General features: G+C 37.3%; 1 protein-coding gene across 5 annotated transcripts in view; it reads left to right on the forward strand.

Moving 5' to 3' along the window:
* Nucleotides 1–17,265, forward strand: part of lsp1b (lymphocyte specific protein 1 b) — a 28,970-nt gene that overhangs the window by 10,743 nt on the left and 962 nt on the right. For 4 of the 5 annotated variants that reach the window (XM_051901759.1, XM_051901760.1, XM_051901755.1 and 1 more), the window contains 4 exons: nucleotides 984–1,082; nucleotides 1,644–1,736; nucleotides 2,245–2,335; nucleotides 9,355–9,932. In XM_051901759.1, the coding sequence (XP_051757719.1) occupies nucleotides 984–1,082; nucleotides 1,644–1,736; nucleotides 2,245–2,328 (276 nt within the window). In that variant the 3' untranslated portion in view covers nucleotides 2,329–2,335; nucleotides 9,355–9,932. Of the gene's footprint in view, nucleotides 1–983; nucleotides 1,083–1,643; nucleotides 1,737–2,244; nucleotides 2,336–9,354; nucleotides 9,933–17,265 lie in introns of those variants that run through there. The other variant, XM_051901756.1, reaches the window with a different exon arrangement.

Raw genomic sequence — 17,265 nt, forward strand, 5'->3', positions numbered from 1 at the left:
GTGAGAAGTGCCAGTACGCAAAAAAAAAGAAAGAAAAAAAAAGTGATGGTAAGCTACAGATTAAAATATAGATGTTCCTACTGCGTACTGGTGCGTATCGGCCCATTTCGAGCACTGGATTTACTGCACATTCATCAGTCTGGCAGAGAGAGATCAACGCACTGCAAATGAAGAAAATACATGCAAATACAAAAAACACCAGCAAATTAAGAAAACATCAGTTTGACAACACATGTGCTGCAAATACAATGCAACCAAATACAGAAACACACTATAAATAGCACAAAGCTCAATGCGCTGCAACTGAAGAAAACACATGTAAATAGAAAAAACACCAGCAAATTAAGAAAATATCTTCATCAGTTTATCACGTGCTGCAAATGCTCACAACGCAACCAAATACAGAAATGCGCTGCAAATAGCACAGACCACAAAGGAAATGTTTCAAGAGGACCCAAAAAGTGATGAACCTGCACTGTAAAAAATTAAAGTTGAGAAAACTTAAAAGTTTAAGGCAACCAGCTAGAGGAGATTTTTGAGTTTTCTCAACTTGTTGTTGTATAACAAGTTCAATTTACAACAAATTGAGAAAACTCAAAAATCTCCTGCAGCTGGTTGCCTAAAACTTTTAAGTTTTCTCAACTTTTGATTTTTTAGAGTGTGGCTGAGATGACTGTTCAATGTCTACTCGTCAGTGGTGTTGTCGATGACCTGAAAGGTGATTTTTTTTGTTTTGTTTATTTTTTAACATACTCATACTCAATTTTTTAACAACGTGTTGTATTTATGAGCAGCACGTTTCTGTATTAGGTTGCGTTGTATTTGCAGCAATTGTGATGTCAAACTGATGAAGATGTTTTCTTAATTTGCTGTTTTTTTCTTCAGTTGCAGCACGCCGAGCTCTCTCGGCCACCATAGGTTTAATAAAAAGTGAGGGAGTGAGTAAATTAATGAATAAATAATTACTACTTACTTTGATTCAGGATACAGAGGGAATGAAGGTGGGCGTGGCAGATCTAATTAACCAGTGGGTGAAAGGAAACTCTGATGTTAACACCAAGAGCCCCTCCTCCAAAGCAGCTGTAAGTTTATATGGGTCTCTGAATTGCAGTTTCTTTACTAAATGCTGCTAATAGTTAATTTCCTTCTGAATCTTTTGTATCCTCTATGTTCCTTTTCTTCAACTTTAGTTCTCTTTCCACTTTTCTTATGTCTGCTGTTCTTCTCATCCTTTTCAAAAAGGTAAACAATTCCTATCTCTCTTTTTCTCCATACATACTTAATAGTTGAGTGGGTGGATTTAGGTGGTTTTTCACTCCTTCAAAATGTCAATGGGGTCCACTGGGTTAAAGTCCTGCAATGGCATTAAACTATTGTGAAAGAGCTTTAGAAGATGTCAGCAATTTTAAAATATCTGATGTCTGCTTTGTTTTGTGACCTTTTTTGTTTTGGACTCCTGCTGTGTATGTGTTTTCTGTATATAATTTTGTAAGGATAAAGTTCATGGTGTGGCACGTCATGTGATGAGAGAGATCCCTGAAACAAGCCTGTTGTTCAATGACGCCATCTAGTGGTTAAGGCTTGAACCAATGTTAAAAAAACAATCTTATCTCTGGCATTTCTTATCTTTCTTTGTGTCTTAGTGTCAAGATGTTAAGGCTGGTGAGGTGCGCAACATAAAATCCATGTGGGAGAATCTGGGAGATGCTTCTTCACAGGATAAACCATGCACAAAGGTACATCAAGACTCATGACACTAAACCATGACCAATCCTACAGAAACCTTCTTCTAAACTTCTGTTAGGTTTTAATTGGGTTCAAAAACAACCCATAAACAACAATCAACATCAGTTCTTTTATTTAAGGCCCAGTTTCACAGACAGGGCTTAGGATCAAGTCAGGATTAAGCCTTAGTTCAATTAGGACATTTAAGTAGCTTTTATAAATGGCCTTAGAAAACACATTACTGGTGTGCATCTTGAGACAAAACAATAGCACTGACATATTTTAAGAAATATCAGTGCAAGTTACTTTCATTTATAACATCTCAAACATGCATTTTAGTCTAAGACTAGCTTAAGCCTTGTCTGTGAAACCAGGGGTAAATGTGTCTGTTCACATTTGTAAAGTGCATTTGTATTTCTCTTGCATTTGTAAAGTGTTATTTTAGATTAAGCAGTACTTAAGTTCTCTTCAATTGGTTTTGGAGATGTAAAGGTTGTAATTTGATCTTTACCTTGTCAGGGATCGGCTGGCAAAAGGTACAAATTTGTTGAGAATGGGCACGGGAAGTATGAGAAGGTCTTCATTGATAACGACACAAACTAAGGATCAAGTAAGAAATTCTTTATTCAAATCTTTTATTTAAAATAACAAAATATAAATTCAGCATGTTCATTACTACATACATAGACATAATTCATGCTTTATTAAAATTATTGTACATTAGCTTGGTTGTATACCACTGGTTATCTACAGAAACAAACACACTTAGCAATATTAAAATAACTTATGGGTGTACAGGGTAGGGCGCATGTATAATGATTAATTGTTTAATTAAGTGTTTATTGTGGTTTCTCTCTGTTATCATGCGTACAATCTGTGATGGTTTTATTTGAAGTGTTTAGGATATATCTAATCCATTCTCTCCTGTTATGCAGAAGTAAGTCTCAGAATCATGCTGAAGCTGAACTATTATGTGCATGTGGAGTGAGTAAAGGGCATGACATTGCAGTCAGCTGGATTTTGCAACAGAGATCCCTGAAGTACAAGGGCTGCCATAATTACCAGCTTATTTTTTATATTTATTTATATATTTTTTCTTGCAGCCCTGGGTAGTATTCTGTAAATGTCACATGCCTGTTGTTACATCAGTCTAATGAATATTTGTGACACCGAACAACAAATGAATCCATAAGCATGAAATCACTTGCAACATTTCACTAGAAATGTGTAAGAAAACATTCAAAACTCAAATGGTTTTAAACTAAAAACAAAAGTGAAAAATAACACATCTGAAACTAGTTTTTAAGATCATATTTTATGATCAACAAATTGAGATTTTTTTTTTTTTTTTTTCAATTTCCATCCTTCATGTTCTAGTTATACCTTTCCACTTTCCCCTTTGACCTTTTTGAAATGAACAACACGGCCATAACTCATTCTGAGCAGGGCTCTTGACACCGTTTAGGACGTCACATTCTAAAACTCTCTATTCAAAACACGTCTGCTCACACCATCCAGCTCAGCTGATGTGAGCAAACTTAAACCCAGGATCCATCCACATTGCTCTCTGAGCCACTTTCCTTGTTTGATCATTCTCACCATTACATTTTCAGCCCTTGCTCACTTCCTCACTCACCACATCCCGAACAGCTGCACCCATCAGTCGCCCTTCTCAATGAAGGAATGCACTTGGCCTCAATTTCTGCTGACCAGCCCCCTACTGCACTGCTCAGAGCGGAGCGCAGTGCATAGTTTGTTTGTCTCGTCATTGATTTCATAAAGAAAAAGGAAGTTACATTTACAGCACTACAATACTACATAATTGGGTAATTTTGTAGTTGAAATCAACTTTGCACTGTACATTTGAAATTCAATCAAACATCTGCCATTTTTCCTGTAGATGTACCGAATCCTTTGGCTGTTCTGTTGAAGTCTTTCGGCTCTTCACCTTTCTGTTTGCGATTTAGCAGTCCTCTTTCAAAGGCTGTAGCTATTTTGTTGAGAGGTTTTGCAGCTGCCTCCTTCAGCTTCCGGGCATTGAAGCGGGGGCTGTACAGAAGGATGGGCAGACGGTGGACGAAGGATGGGACTAACTGGCCATCCTTCTCTATTTTTTTCCGCTCTTCCTCGGTTTTGTTGCCATGTATCTGCTTCATAATGTTCTCCTTTGTGGCAAACATATGAAAAAGTACAGCATCCCACATTTTTGTTACCCTGGGCTCATCTTTCTTTTTCACCATATCCTGCCCACTCGTTGACTCTTCTTTGGCCCTTGCAGACTTGTCTTCACCACTTATTTTTATATCTGCTTTCTGAGCATTTTTCTCTTCATCAGGCTCTGGAAAACTGGGGGCATCAGGTTCAACAACCATGTGCTTTTTCAGCCTTGTCCAGCCACTGAGTTTGGCCTTCAGGCCTTTGGGTTTCTGAGCACCCTTGGGTTCATTTAGTCTCTTCTGATCATCTGGTGTAGGTTCAGAGGAAGTCTCTTTGCTAAACTTGACATCTTCAGTGTCTTCAGCCTCATTTTGTCTTTCAGTGGCTAATGAATCTTTTGAACACTTTTGAGGTTTTGAGGTATCAGACTTTAACACTTGAACTTCAGCATCTTTGATGCAATCCTGAGCAGTTATAGGTTGCGCCTTTAAATCCATATTAGATGCTTTGGCTTCTGTCTGGGATTTAGCACAGTTTTCCTCAGATGAAGAGAGTGGTAGAGATTTGGCGGCCTTTAGAAGCATGGCAGCAAGACTATTTTCTGCACTTGGAGCTTTTTGAAAAGTCTTGACATTTGAACACGGTAAAGCCTTTTGAGTGTCAGATTTTAAGGATTTGGACTGTATGCTATCCATATTCGATTTGGTGTCTTGGTGTACGTTATTTGATGGTTTGATCGCTGCTTTTGAATTGCTTTGTAGTGCTGTTGGATTTATTGATTTAGATTCAACTTTAACTTTAGCTGCAGCTTTGAAATCAGTGTTGGTTTTATTGGAGTCCTGCATGGCTGATTCCAAATCTATAGATGGGTCTTTTATAACACCACTGAGGGGTATTAAGTCTTCATTGCCATTGTCTTGTTTAGAAGATTTATCCATTGCCAAGTGGGTGACTAGAGCCTCACTGTAAGGTGCAGGTGAAAATATCTGTACATCTGAGGGAATTTTGGATGATGTATTTGAAGGGCTTAGAATAGATTCCATGTTGTTGTCATGTTTCTGCATCGGCTGACCTTTGGTTTCTTCTCTGTTTTGGTTAATTTTAGTAGTGGATTTCAAGGAAGGAGGTGTTGAATTTGGGTTTAATAAAACTTCAGTTTTATTTGCTCCTGGTTTAGAGTAAACTGCATCTGATTTTAATGTATTTGCAAGTTGATATGCCTCTGGTTTAGAGGGACTTGCAGTTTTAAATATATCAGTTTTAGGGGGACTTGGACGGTTAAATATATCTGATTTGGGCAAAACTACAGGATTGGCTGCATTAGACATATATGAGGCTTCATGTCTGGTTATTTCTGTCTTTGATGGGGCTGTAAAGATAGATGAACCTAACCTTGAGTGAGCTGTAGATTCAGTTTCCTCTGGCTTTGAGAGGGCTGCAGGTTTAATATCTGGAGGGACTTTAGTGTAACTTCTGGTGTCTGCAGATGGCATTCTAGAGTCTGTGATATTGGTTGATTTTGTTGTGATTTTATTTACAGTAAAACCTTCATTGTTGGTGTTCATGATATTGAGTTGATTGCCTGTAATGATGGCACTAGAAGAATCACAGATGGCAGAATAAGTTTCTAAAGAACATTTGGAAAAACATGGGATTGTTTTCTGCTCTTGATTTGCAGAAACGTGTGACTGCATCATTTTCACTGATGCAGGATTAAAACTTTCTGTTGGATATATAGATCTGTGTGCATTCTCTGACTGCACTGTTTGCAGTGGGATATTTTGAACCGACAAGAAATTCTTTGTTAACAATCCGGTTATATTTGAGTTCGGAATATTTGATTGCACCAGGGGAAAAGGGTAAATAGGCATTTTTTTCCCCTCTGCTGCAAAAGGAGGGGTGGAGATGTCTGTAGATCCTGAATTTAGTTGTCTAGGAGCCTCTGCTACAGCAGTAGGGTTTACAACCATTCTTAAAGGTGTATTTTGAAGCCCATGGTACATTGCATCTTCAGGATTTAAAGCTAGAGGCCTTGGTTGTACTCCAGGCATTGTCTCATGCTCCTTTAAACTTGGATCTGCTATTTCCAAAGTGGGATTATTAATAGTTTCTATTTCAGCTTTGTCAGTTACTAGTACCTTTGCTTGGTTTGTCATTGCGATTTGCGAGGGCAGCACTGCCACTGAAGTTTGTAAAGGCTCTGAATCCGCAGAGGATTTCTCTGCATTGACATCAGATATAATGCTAAGCATTTCTTGAGATGTCTTGGTTGGAGTTTTGGACATGTAATTCTCATATGTCATGTTCTTTATATCTTCTGGTACTTCAGGCTTAGAGACAGATGGATCACCATGCGAATTCACCTTGATTCCGCCATAAGCAATATATTCAGCAGGTGTCAAACCGTAGTATGTTGACTTTCGTTTCGAGATGTTAGTTTCATTTTGCAATGGCTTCTGGTTGCCTACAAACCGTGCTGGTGGTCTTGGTGACCAGTATACAGGAGTACTGGGTGTTTGGTAGTTTCGGGAGGGTGCAGGCATGGATGTTTCCTGACTTACATCTGTTGGAACAGACTTGGCTGGTGTCATTATACAGGTTTCTGAAGTTTCAGTTTTAGTCATTGGATACTCCTGTGGAACTGTAGATGTCAGCACCTCACATGCTCTAGAGCTGGACTTACTAGCCTCAGCAAGGGTCTTAGATAAGGAAACTTCACATTTAGAAATCTTTGGTGTCAAGCATTCCTCAGAATAGGCATGAGAAATTAATGGTTTGAGTCCTGTGGCGAACACAACACCATTTGGAATGGAATTCATTATTTTATCCACAGCAATTTTTTTAAGGCCATCATCACGATCATCTGCTGCACTCTGAGCTTTTTCACTAAATGATGAGGGAGGTTGGAGCCAGTGATTTTGAGGTATGGGTCCCTGATGGTTTTCTGTAGAGACTGCTGCCTCCATTGTGGAGGATAATGTAGAGTTGAATGCAAACAAGTGTTGATTATCTGCAGAAGCTTTAAAAACATGTGTATTCATCTGACTAGAAGGTTTTTGAACTTCATATCTTGTCCCTGAATTTTGTTTAACATCTATCACTGGACGTTTTGCATTAGATGGTACTTCTCCTTGAAAAGCTGAACCACAAGCCCAGGAGTCTTGAATAGGTGGCTTTGATATCTCATAAAATGAAGTTTTTGGAGTATAAATCCTTGTTTGTGGAAAAGCAGCTATTTTCTCCATTGTGAAAGTCTTGAATTGTGACCCAGCTGTTTCCATGACGTGACTATTTGTGAGAGGTGTGTGAGTAATGAGTGCAGGTGCAACATTTTTATATCCTTCCACATTGGATTGGCTCACTGGAACTTGAGAGATTGATGGTTGTGTCTGGGATTCCGGTGCACAGGATGATGTCAAATTTGGAGCAGGAGGTCGAACTGGAGCCAAAGGGGGAGCTTGTATTTGCACTGAGTCTTGATAGGTCTGTTGTTCACCGAATGTGCCATGCGTCATCCTTACTCTTGAGGAACTGGACTGAAGCGTTTGACTAAAGGCTATCTCAAAGGATGTATCTGGGTCTGTGTCTGTGGCCTGCTCTGAGTCATCATCAAAAAGGATAGATGAGCATGTGTATAGAGGTGCTATCTGGTGCTCCAGCGATCGGGCAGGGTACGAGTACGACTGCGCAGACAGTGTAGGTGTGGAACTGTAGTATGAGCTGTTGGCAGGGTATAGGTATGGGGAGGGGGAGTGACTGCAGAAAGGGTTGCTGGAGGAATATCGAGACTCGAGGGTCTTGCTAAAGAGAGGGGTTTCTGGAGTCCTTGGAGGTGTAGAGTGGTCACTGTGCTCTAGGTCAGGGCTGGCCTCATTTACTGGTGACAGGTTTGACCGGAATGGGATGGGTGTCTGAGAGGAAGAGCCGACTTTCTTTTTGCCACTTTTCTTCAGGAGTTTCTGCAGACGGGCATTGTCTCGCCCTGGTTTTGGCAGTAAAGGGGGAGGGTACTGCTGTGGAAGCAGATTAGGCTGACTACCATAACTTAAAGCCATCAGCATTTCAACACCTGTATTAAAAACAAGCCACAAATACATGTCTGGTATTAAAAATAAAACTTCAATTCAGGCTGAATACTGACTTTAATACTGGTTTTAAACTTGATCTCTCTTTCTCCATATGAACTGTGAATTTCACTCCATCGTCATGTTTAATATATGCTTTAAAAATTCAAACACCTGGATTCCATTTTTTGGGATTACATACATTTGGGGCATATATACTGTAAAAAAAGTTTTTTTTTTTTTACAATAAGTTGTAAATAAAACAAATATTTTTAGAGTATGTTTTACAAGAAAATACTATTTCAGTCTTTCTACTTAATTTCAATTTCTGAGTGAAAATTGTTTCAAAGTCCTACACATATTTGTAGATAGCTTAGTTCATTAAAAAATGAAAATTTTGTCATTAATTACTCACCCTCATGTCGTTCCACACCCGTAAGACCTTCATTCATCTTCAGAACACAAATTAAGATATTTTTGGTGAAATCCGAGAGGTTTTTTTATCTGCCATATAGACAGCAATTTAACCACCACTAAAGACAACGTTAAAATAGTCCATGTGACTGCAGTGGTTCAAACTTAATTTTATGAGGCGACAAGAATACTTTATGTGCCCAAAAACAAAAAAATAAAGACTTTATCTTCTCTTCTATGTCATTCTCCTACATTGTTTACGTTCAGCACTTACGTCTTCTACGTCAGAACGCTGACTCAGTATTGGCCGGCTCCTACATCAGCATCACACGCATGCATTGTGCTGCTCACATAAGTAGCATCGGCCAATATTGAGCCAGCGTTCTGATGTAGAACACGGAAATGCTGAAAGTAAACAGCGTAGGACAATGACATAGAAGAGAAGATATTTTTGAATAAAGTTATTATTTTTGTTTTGTTTTTGCACACAAAAAGTGTTCTCGTCGCTTCATAAAATTAAGTTTGAACCACTGCATTCACGTAGACTATTTTAGTATTTTAGTTATTTTGTCTTTGGTACCTTTCTGGACTTGAAAGTGGTGGTTAAATTGCTGTCTATGGGGTATAAAAAACCTCTCTGATTTCATCAAAATATCTTAATTTGTGTTCTGAAGATGAACAAAGGTCTTTCGGGTGTGGAACGACATGAGGGTGAGTACTTAATGACTGAATTTTCATTTTTGGGTGGATTAACCCTTTAAATAACAATTTAATGAATTTGAAGCCCATTGTACCCAGAAGCTAATTTGATATTTGCATTTTTACTTGAGGGTTACTTGCAGGGTTTACTTATAACTCTTAAATCTATGGGATTTATGATTGAAGGAGTTGTGTGTTTGTATATATTTTCATTGTTGTGGTTAATGTAAAATAACTACCAACTCTAAAAGTTTTTAAACAAAAAGAAATTCTCTCTCTCTCTCTCTCTCTTTAGCTGGCTGCTAGAAACAAAGATGTCTGAAGACAGGATGCTGATGTGATCACCGTCCTTCAATTATTGCACTGTAAAAAAAAAAAAAAATTAAACCAACTAAAATAGAAAACTTTTACATTTTAATTGCTGCCTGTCTAATTTTACTTAAAATCAAAATGGTGCCAAGGCCACAATCACTTTGAGTGACTTTACTGATGAAGAAAATCAAGTTGAAACTTTAAAAACTTGTTTAATTGGGTAAAAGTTATTTTAACAAGTTCATATTATACATATTTACAGAATGTGTGTGTATATATATATATATATATATATATATATACACACACATACTTTTTGAATGATTTCTGATAAAAACTTTCTTTTGGTTTAATTAGCATTTTCATTCTAAGCATTCTTACTCTCGCCGTCCTGCTCTCATTTAATTTTCTTTCATCTCTCAAGATTGTTCTAGAATATTGTCTCCATATAAGTGAATAACATTCTGTTAAGTAGCCTTACACAGTCAACACATGTAAACCAATCTACCAAACAAGTGTAAGGTGTATTTGTCACAAATAAAACTTTCAGGTCAATTTTCAGGTGAATGTTTTGTCTCTTTGTCCATACTCTTATAAATCTGTCCTCTTCAATTCTATACTTTTATAAGAATATACATAGTAAGTACATGACCTTTACATGTGACAGAATTTATCAGATTGACCATTATACAGAATATCACTAAATTCTGATTAATACTGTAATATTCTTGCATGTACATACAGTCTGTGACTCCCTCTGTATCTGGGTTACTTTAGTATCTGTGTGTATTCTTGTGCCTGTGTGGCAGTAGTGTCCCTGAAATGTGATCATGAGCTGCCCTACGTTTTATTTTTGCTCACTGAGAGACTGCACATCCTGCAACGACAATAAGATAAACACCCCAGACTCAATTCTGACACAACAGCAACAGCACAGAGGTGGAAATGACACTAATAACTACTTTGATTAGAAAGCGTTTAATTATCTTAAATATTTAAGATAGATAATTATCTTTTTTATCTTGTATTACTCTGTATCTGGTTGTCAAACATGTTTACCTCAGTGACCTCAGTGAATTCCCTGTCTGATTAATGAACTGTTCTGAGGTCTGTTGTGAGTGTGTGCTTTCCTTAGACCTGTGTAAGATGTCTGAGTGCTGAAGACCTGAGACATGCCTGTTTGATTTAGCATAACGCCTCTGTTCCCTTTACAGACTTCATGCTAAACCATTGTACTGGTTGTTATTGTGTTTTCTAACCCATGCAACTGCAGTATTTTTAATTAAATACTTCCAGGTATGATGATAGTATTAAGAGCATTCATGAGACTTACAGTGAGGCCAGAAGAGAGAGATGATGCTGATCTGCAAGAGATGAACAGACAGATATGAAATTAATATCAGGTAATAAGTACTGCGAAATACAAATACAAGGTGCACAAATGCCACACACTGGCTATTCATATTATATATGCCAAACAAAGATGTTAAATGACAAAAGCAGCTTTCAGTGGTTTTAAAGCAGGCACTTTGACACTTGTAGTGCTAGTTAGCACAATAAGCAAAGGCCTATTGTCTCTCACAGTGCCATGCACCAGATACCCACTAACAGATCACAGTCAACTTGTCAATGAAAGCTAAACTGTGCGGATTTTGTTTTTACCTGTGCAAGTATTGCTGTGCAATTAAGTGTGCGTCTTGCAGGGTCCAACTCCGTGTGAGTGCGGTGGGGTAAGATTAGTAGAACAGAGCAACAGGACATGGTGACCTACCCCTTTTCCATGCCAAAAATAAAACTCCTCGCCCTGAATTCAAGCTGCGCTCTGACAGCCAGTGCAGGGGCTTTCCACTTCACCTGAAACTTATGCCGCGGCCCAGTGCATGTGTTAGGTTATCACAAGTCTTTCTCATTTGCTGTCGTTGCATAAGAGCTGCACCACTAATCGCTAAAAGATCGCGATCTCGATTCAAACACCCACAAGATCTAATTCTTAAATGACAACGATGTCGTCTGTCTATTAAACCTTTGACAAAATCACATCGGAGCATTCCGTATTAATCCGCGTTGGCGCTGCCGCTGCCTGAAAGAGCAGATGTCACGAATAGGTATGAACAGCTTCACAAACAGTTTTCAACCACACGGTATCATTATTTCTGTCTTACAAATACTCAAATTATCACAGAACTAATGTGATAAAAGTTTATAGTTTGGATATGAATTGATATCTACAGAAGAGATCAAAATAGAGCAGTCGTCGCTTCAAATCATGACTGTATTGATTACATCGACTAGGTGGCGACAAAGTGACGGTTAAAAAAAATATGTATTTGATTCGTTCAAAAACGCTGATTCATCCAGTAATGAAACAAGTATTTATGAGTGAGTCATTGAATCATTCATTTTTTAAAATAAGTCTTATTATCGGATTACGTCAAACCGTGCAAATTACTGTTATATTTTGTTCTCAAATTGTTAATGTTAACAACATTAGCATTGCGTGACTGTGTATTTAGTGTGTATTAGCGTTACCTGTAGATTTAAATTTCTGTAGCCACTCCGCAGTTCGAAGTCTTTTGCTTTTGACTACGGGTGAATCTCCAGTTGTCACTGATGATTGTCATTTGGATATTTCTAGATTACAGTCCGGCATCAAAATGATAAGTTTAATTATTTCAGCTGGCTGTGAGAAAAGTCTATTGCCACCTGCAGCATCCTCACATGCCATATAGCCTACTAGCTGGGACTCTTTCTTTATGTAAACAGACTGCATGGCTGCATGCTCGAATTTCCCGTGGAAACCCACCAGTACCATTTGAATTAGAAAACATTATTACAAGCTTACAGTTGTGAATGGAGATAGTTTTGAACACTGGCTGGTTATGTACTCGCTCAAAAATTGGAAAAAAGATAAGGACAGCAGCTTTGAACATTTTTAAATAGACGGCAACAATTAACATTTTGTCAGAACATTTAGTAAATTACTTGTTATTTGTTTACTTGTCTGTTCAGAATCGTGGGAGAATTGTGATCTCTATTTGAAACAAACAAACAAAAAATTGATTAGTGATGAGAGAAACTAAACTTTTCTAAGCTTTGAATCAATTTAACCAATTGCTTTGCAAAATGATTCTCTGTTTTGAAGCGTTCGAAACACCACATGCTGGTGATGCCTGCTGGTCAAAGCAGAGTAAATGCAACAAAAACTCAGGCCAAACATGCATAAAAGCAACATTTACAAACTTTATTGAAAGTATAATCTATCAAATGCAATTCAAATGCTAATCATCTGTATAATATGTGTCCTTTTATCAAGTTTCATGACGGGGCCATTTAGGATACTATATAGGATGGATAGTATGCGAATTGGAATGCAGCATGAGTTTTGTGTTCTATGGATGGCTCAGCTAAACAGGCCAATAAGAATATTAACTACTATTATTTCTCATCCTCTGAGGTCATTTTGACCAAAATTAATTTTTAATTTTTTTTAAAAAATTGAGTGTTCATCGAAGTGGTCCAAGACCTTAGGACTTTTGTTGCACTTGAACTTGGAATACACACAGAAAATTGACTGGATTCAAGGAGTTTATGTGGTTGTAATAAAAATAGTAACAATCCTTCCCCCATAGGAATGAAGAGAATGTGAGGATTTTTTTTTTTTAATTTGTCAAAAAAATATAAAAAATCTGGCACAATCCAGAACAAACACGCAAATGAACACATGAGACTATAGAACATCCCCAATGCAGAACACACTCACACACACACACACAGTCACGATCACCAGTGAGAGTGTCCATCATTGCCACCAGAGGGCACTCCATCCTGGACAACACACATCATTTGGACTCCATTTCCCATCTACCCTCATACCCTGGACTGATCACCCTGCACCTGCTACCCATTATACAATCACTCACTCACACACACACACATAAAAGACACTTGCACCCACACCTCCATGTGAAGTCTTGTTTAGCCCCGTCTGACATTTCTGAGCATTTCCCCTGGATTCTGTATTCTTGTGTTTGACCTTGGACTGTTACTCGTTTCTGATTCTCTGTTGCCTGCCTTGACCCTTGCCTGTTCCTGGATTGTGTATGTTTGCTGCCTGCCCTGATCTCTGCCTGCCTTGGGAATCTGATTGTTTGCTGCCTACCCAGATCACTGCCTGTCACTGTTTCTGCTACTGGCTCATCCTTACTATCATTGTGTCTATCAACTTAAATTCAATAAAAGCTGCAGATGGATCCTCATTCCGTTGACCCAATCATTACACACACACACACTTAGGAATTCCTGTTAAAATGAATGGAGGGTCATATAAGTTTTTTTTTTTTTTTTTTCTCAAATAAAAATCAAACAGTCACAATGCAGACTGCACACAGATATGAAGTGGTTAGATTTGAACACATTTAACATTGCAGAACAACCCAGCCGCCAGCCCAATCCCACAACCCTGACCCCACACAAATGCAAAATAGGCCTAAATGGTGAAATTATAACAACATTTTTTGAAGCTGTAACAGATTTTTTATTCTGAATTAAAATTCAAAATTCATTTTCAAAATATTTTTCAAGGTTTTACTATTTATTATTTTTTTCCCTGCTGTCCACCTTACCTTACTTGAATTATTACAAATAATCTTCAGTATATATAGAAAAACCTAAAAATGCTAAAACTTTACCAAAAATGATTTTATAATGCATACTGAAGAAAAAAACAGAAGAAAAATGACTTTAAGACCCAGGGCAAAGTTTATTTGCTAGTGGCAAGAATCATGAAATATTGTGTTTTATATATTTTTTCTCCACAAGATGTCGGCAGAGACACCCAATGTGAGACTGTTTTTTTTTTTTTTTTGACTTTTCGAGTTGTTTTAACAAGTTTGTGAAGAATGTGAAGAATGTGCTTAAATTATATTATTAAATTAAATTATTATTATTAAATAATATAATTTATTTAATTATAATAATATAATTTATTATTAAATTTAGATTTAAATAAAATAAAATATTAAATATCTCCAAAAAAATGCAATAAAAATAGAAAAAAAATATTATAAAAATGAAATGATGTAAGTTTTCTGGATAAAAAAAAAAATGAATACGTATAATTTTAGGGATTCTGGTCATTTTGACCCACGAGGGGAGGATTTGTTACATAAACGGGAGGAGAGGATGAGGGTATACAAATGCCTCATTCAAATGTCTACAAATTTATGAAACTTATAAGAGATCAGGTAAAAACCATAGACACTTGTTCAATGGTTCACCGCTAGGGGTGATCTCAGTGAATCCACATGATTCATGGGTTCATAGAGATTACCCCTCAGCAGTGAACCATTGAAATTCTGAAACATTTCGAAAGAGTTACGATGTAATGAAGCCTTGTTTACTGAAATCACATGACTTTAGTAGTTTGATACGTGCTCCGAACCACTGATTCGAAACAAAAGATTTGTAAATGTTTCATGAAACTGTGTTTCGAAAGTAGGAAGGCATCAAGGCATGTCTGAATCCAGTGTTCGCTTCACTTCCTGTCTTCTGTGATACTTTCATCTGATCGATTTTTGAAGGCAGCATAGACGTATCCTTCACTATACCCTCATTCACTATTCCCTATATTACTCCACTAATATAGTCCACTTGAAGGAGTGGATTAAAACGAGTGAATTCAGATACTGAGTGCACTGGAAGGGCTGCTGCTTTTACATAGTTTGTGCTTGCTGTTTAATAATCATTAGAAACTTAGCAAACTGGCAGCTCCAGTAGTAAGATGAAAATATTTATCTTGAACTCTGTCTTGGAAACCATATATAAACCTTAATTAATTTAGCAATCATTCAAAAATGAATTTATACCAGCTTGATATTACGCTGTAGCCACATTGGACCAGCGCAGTTTGGAAAATGGATGGATGAATGATTCAGCTGCGGGCGCCATCTTCTGGCGAGACGCAGGAATTCATTCGGCATGTGACTCTCACAGTGCATTATAGGTATTCTCTAGCCGTTGAGCGTGCATCAGTTGTACACTAGTTATTGCGGTGCATTGTGGGATTGAATGAGTGCACTCGATATCGTCCACTATGGTTTCGGACAGCACTAAAAATGGCTGTCCCCTCAAATAGTGCCCAATTTAAGGAAATAGGGGGCGATATCGGACACAGCCATGGTGTCTGAAAGTTGCTGTTTCTGGTCAGTTTGTGTTTAAATGTACGGCTTAGACCAACGTTTTACACTTCTGATGTCATTTCTAGTGAGAAATTACTACTAAGTAATTAAATATTTATTTAGTTCTCACCAAAGCTCGCACTATTTTGCTGTAGATCATTAAACTGTTACGCTGCCTCAGAAGTCTGTACGAAATCAGTTTTGTGAGGTGCCTTCGTGCGCAAACGCTGCCTGCAGTCATCGCCTATAAGGCAGCGAGGCAACAAGTCAGCGGCCTAAGTTTTCAGGATGCAACCATTGTCTCTTGTGCAGGAGTTGTAGTTATAGCCATTCCCCCAGGTTCACCATCTGTTCTGCTGATTCACTAATTGTTACCGGTAATAGTTTAACCCTCTACTGCACACATGTTGATGGCACATGAAAAAAAATATCATTTTTTGGTTCATTTGGGAACATTTTATTGATTTTTTTTTTTAACCCCCACACCAAAATATTTTTTCGTTGCCCTGTGCAACAATGGTACAGAATCATAGAGAAAATTATCATCAAAATCACATTTTTTTTTTTTTAATGTCAAGAAATCATTAAATAAAAAGGGAAAAACACTTGAAAGACATTGATATATTGAATTTGACAGATGCATAGGTCTGTATCATGTAGTGTGTCATGCCATATAATGTACTTCATGTAATAAGATTTCACTCCATTCGAAACTTCAAAAAGCACTTCTTCTCTGCTGTGAAATAGTGGTGTATGTTACAATTTTTGCACATCACTTTGGGTGTTCCTGCACACCCAGGAACCCTGCAGCTTCCCTTCTTATAACATTATGGCCAATGTGAGGTATTGTCCAAAACATCCTCGAAAAGTACCTCTTATCGCACAACGTTGCCCTAAGGCAACGAAAAGAAAAACTGAATTTCTAAACATGCAAAATAAAAAAAAATCATAAAACCTGACAAAAGTCTTCTCTACACCTTCATAAAACACACAAATTATTACATACAGTTCATGTCATTTTAAATAAGATTACTAAAGCAAATAATCTTGCCTTCTTCTCACACCATGTGCTCCTGTGACCATGTGTCAGAACAGGATGTCCCACCTTTAAATGGTGCTTGATATTGTGACTCCCACACCTTACTGCACTGTTCTTTGGTACTTTCTCGACCTTTCTAATTGGTTGTAATCATTTAAAGAAAAATTTACTAAACATAGGGCTTAAGAAAACTTTCCGTTGCCTGAGGGGAACGCTGTGCTGTAGAGAGTTAAGAATGTTTGAGTGAACAATGGATGTGCATCCTGAAGAGGGCTTTGTAGTCAAAACGCGTTGATCAAACTTTTTTATTGTTTTAATGAGTTAGCCCAGTGTATTAAAGGCTTTTTAGTTTAAACACGTGAGTGCCTTAGAATATTTTGTTGCATCAACTTTCAATGTATTGTTTGAACATTTTATTATATATATATAAATTTTCTTTCAAAACAAGAACAACTGAAGTGCTGTAACAAGCAAATTCACAATGTAGGTAAAAATCTGTATAGTTTGGTATTAAAATCTCCTACCAGTTATTTAAGGTCCACTTAGTAATTTTTTTACTCATTAAAGTTTCAAACATAAAAAAATACTAAATATTGATATTATTTTAAATATTTAATGTTAATGATCTGTTTAAAATTGTATACAATAACATGAGAATAGTCTAGTCAGTGGCCAAATA

The sequence above is a fragment of the Ctenopharyngodon idella genome, chromosome 7 (genome assembly GCF_019924925.1).
Source record: "Ctenopharyngodon idella isolate HZGC_01 chromosome 7, HZGC01, whole genome shotgun sequence".
NCBI classification, from domain to species: domain Eukaryota; kingdom Metazoa; phylum Chordata; class Actinopteri; order Cypriniformes; family Xenocyprididae; genus Ctenopharyngodon; species Ctenopharyngodon idella.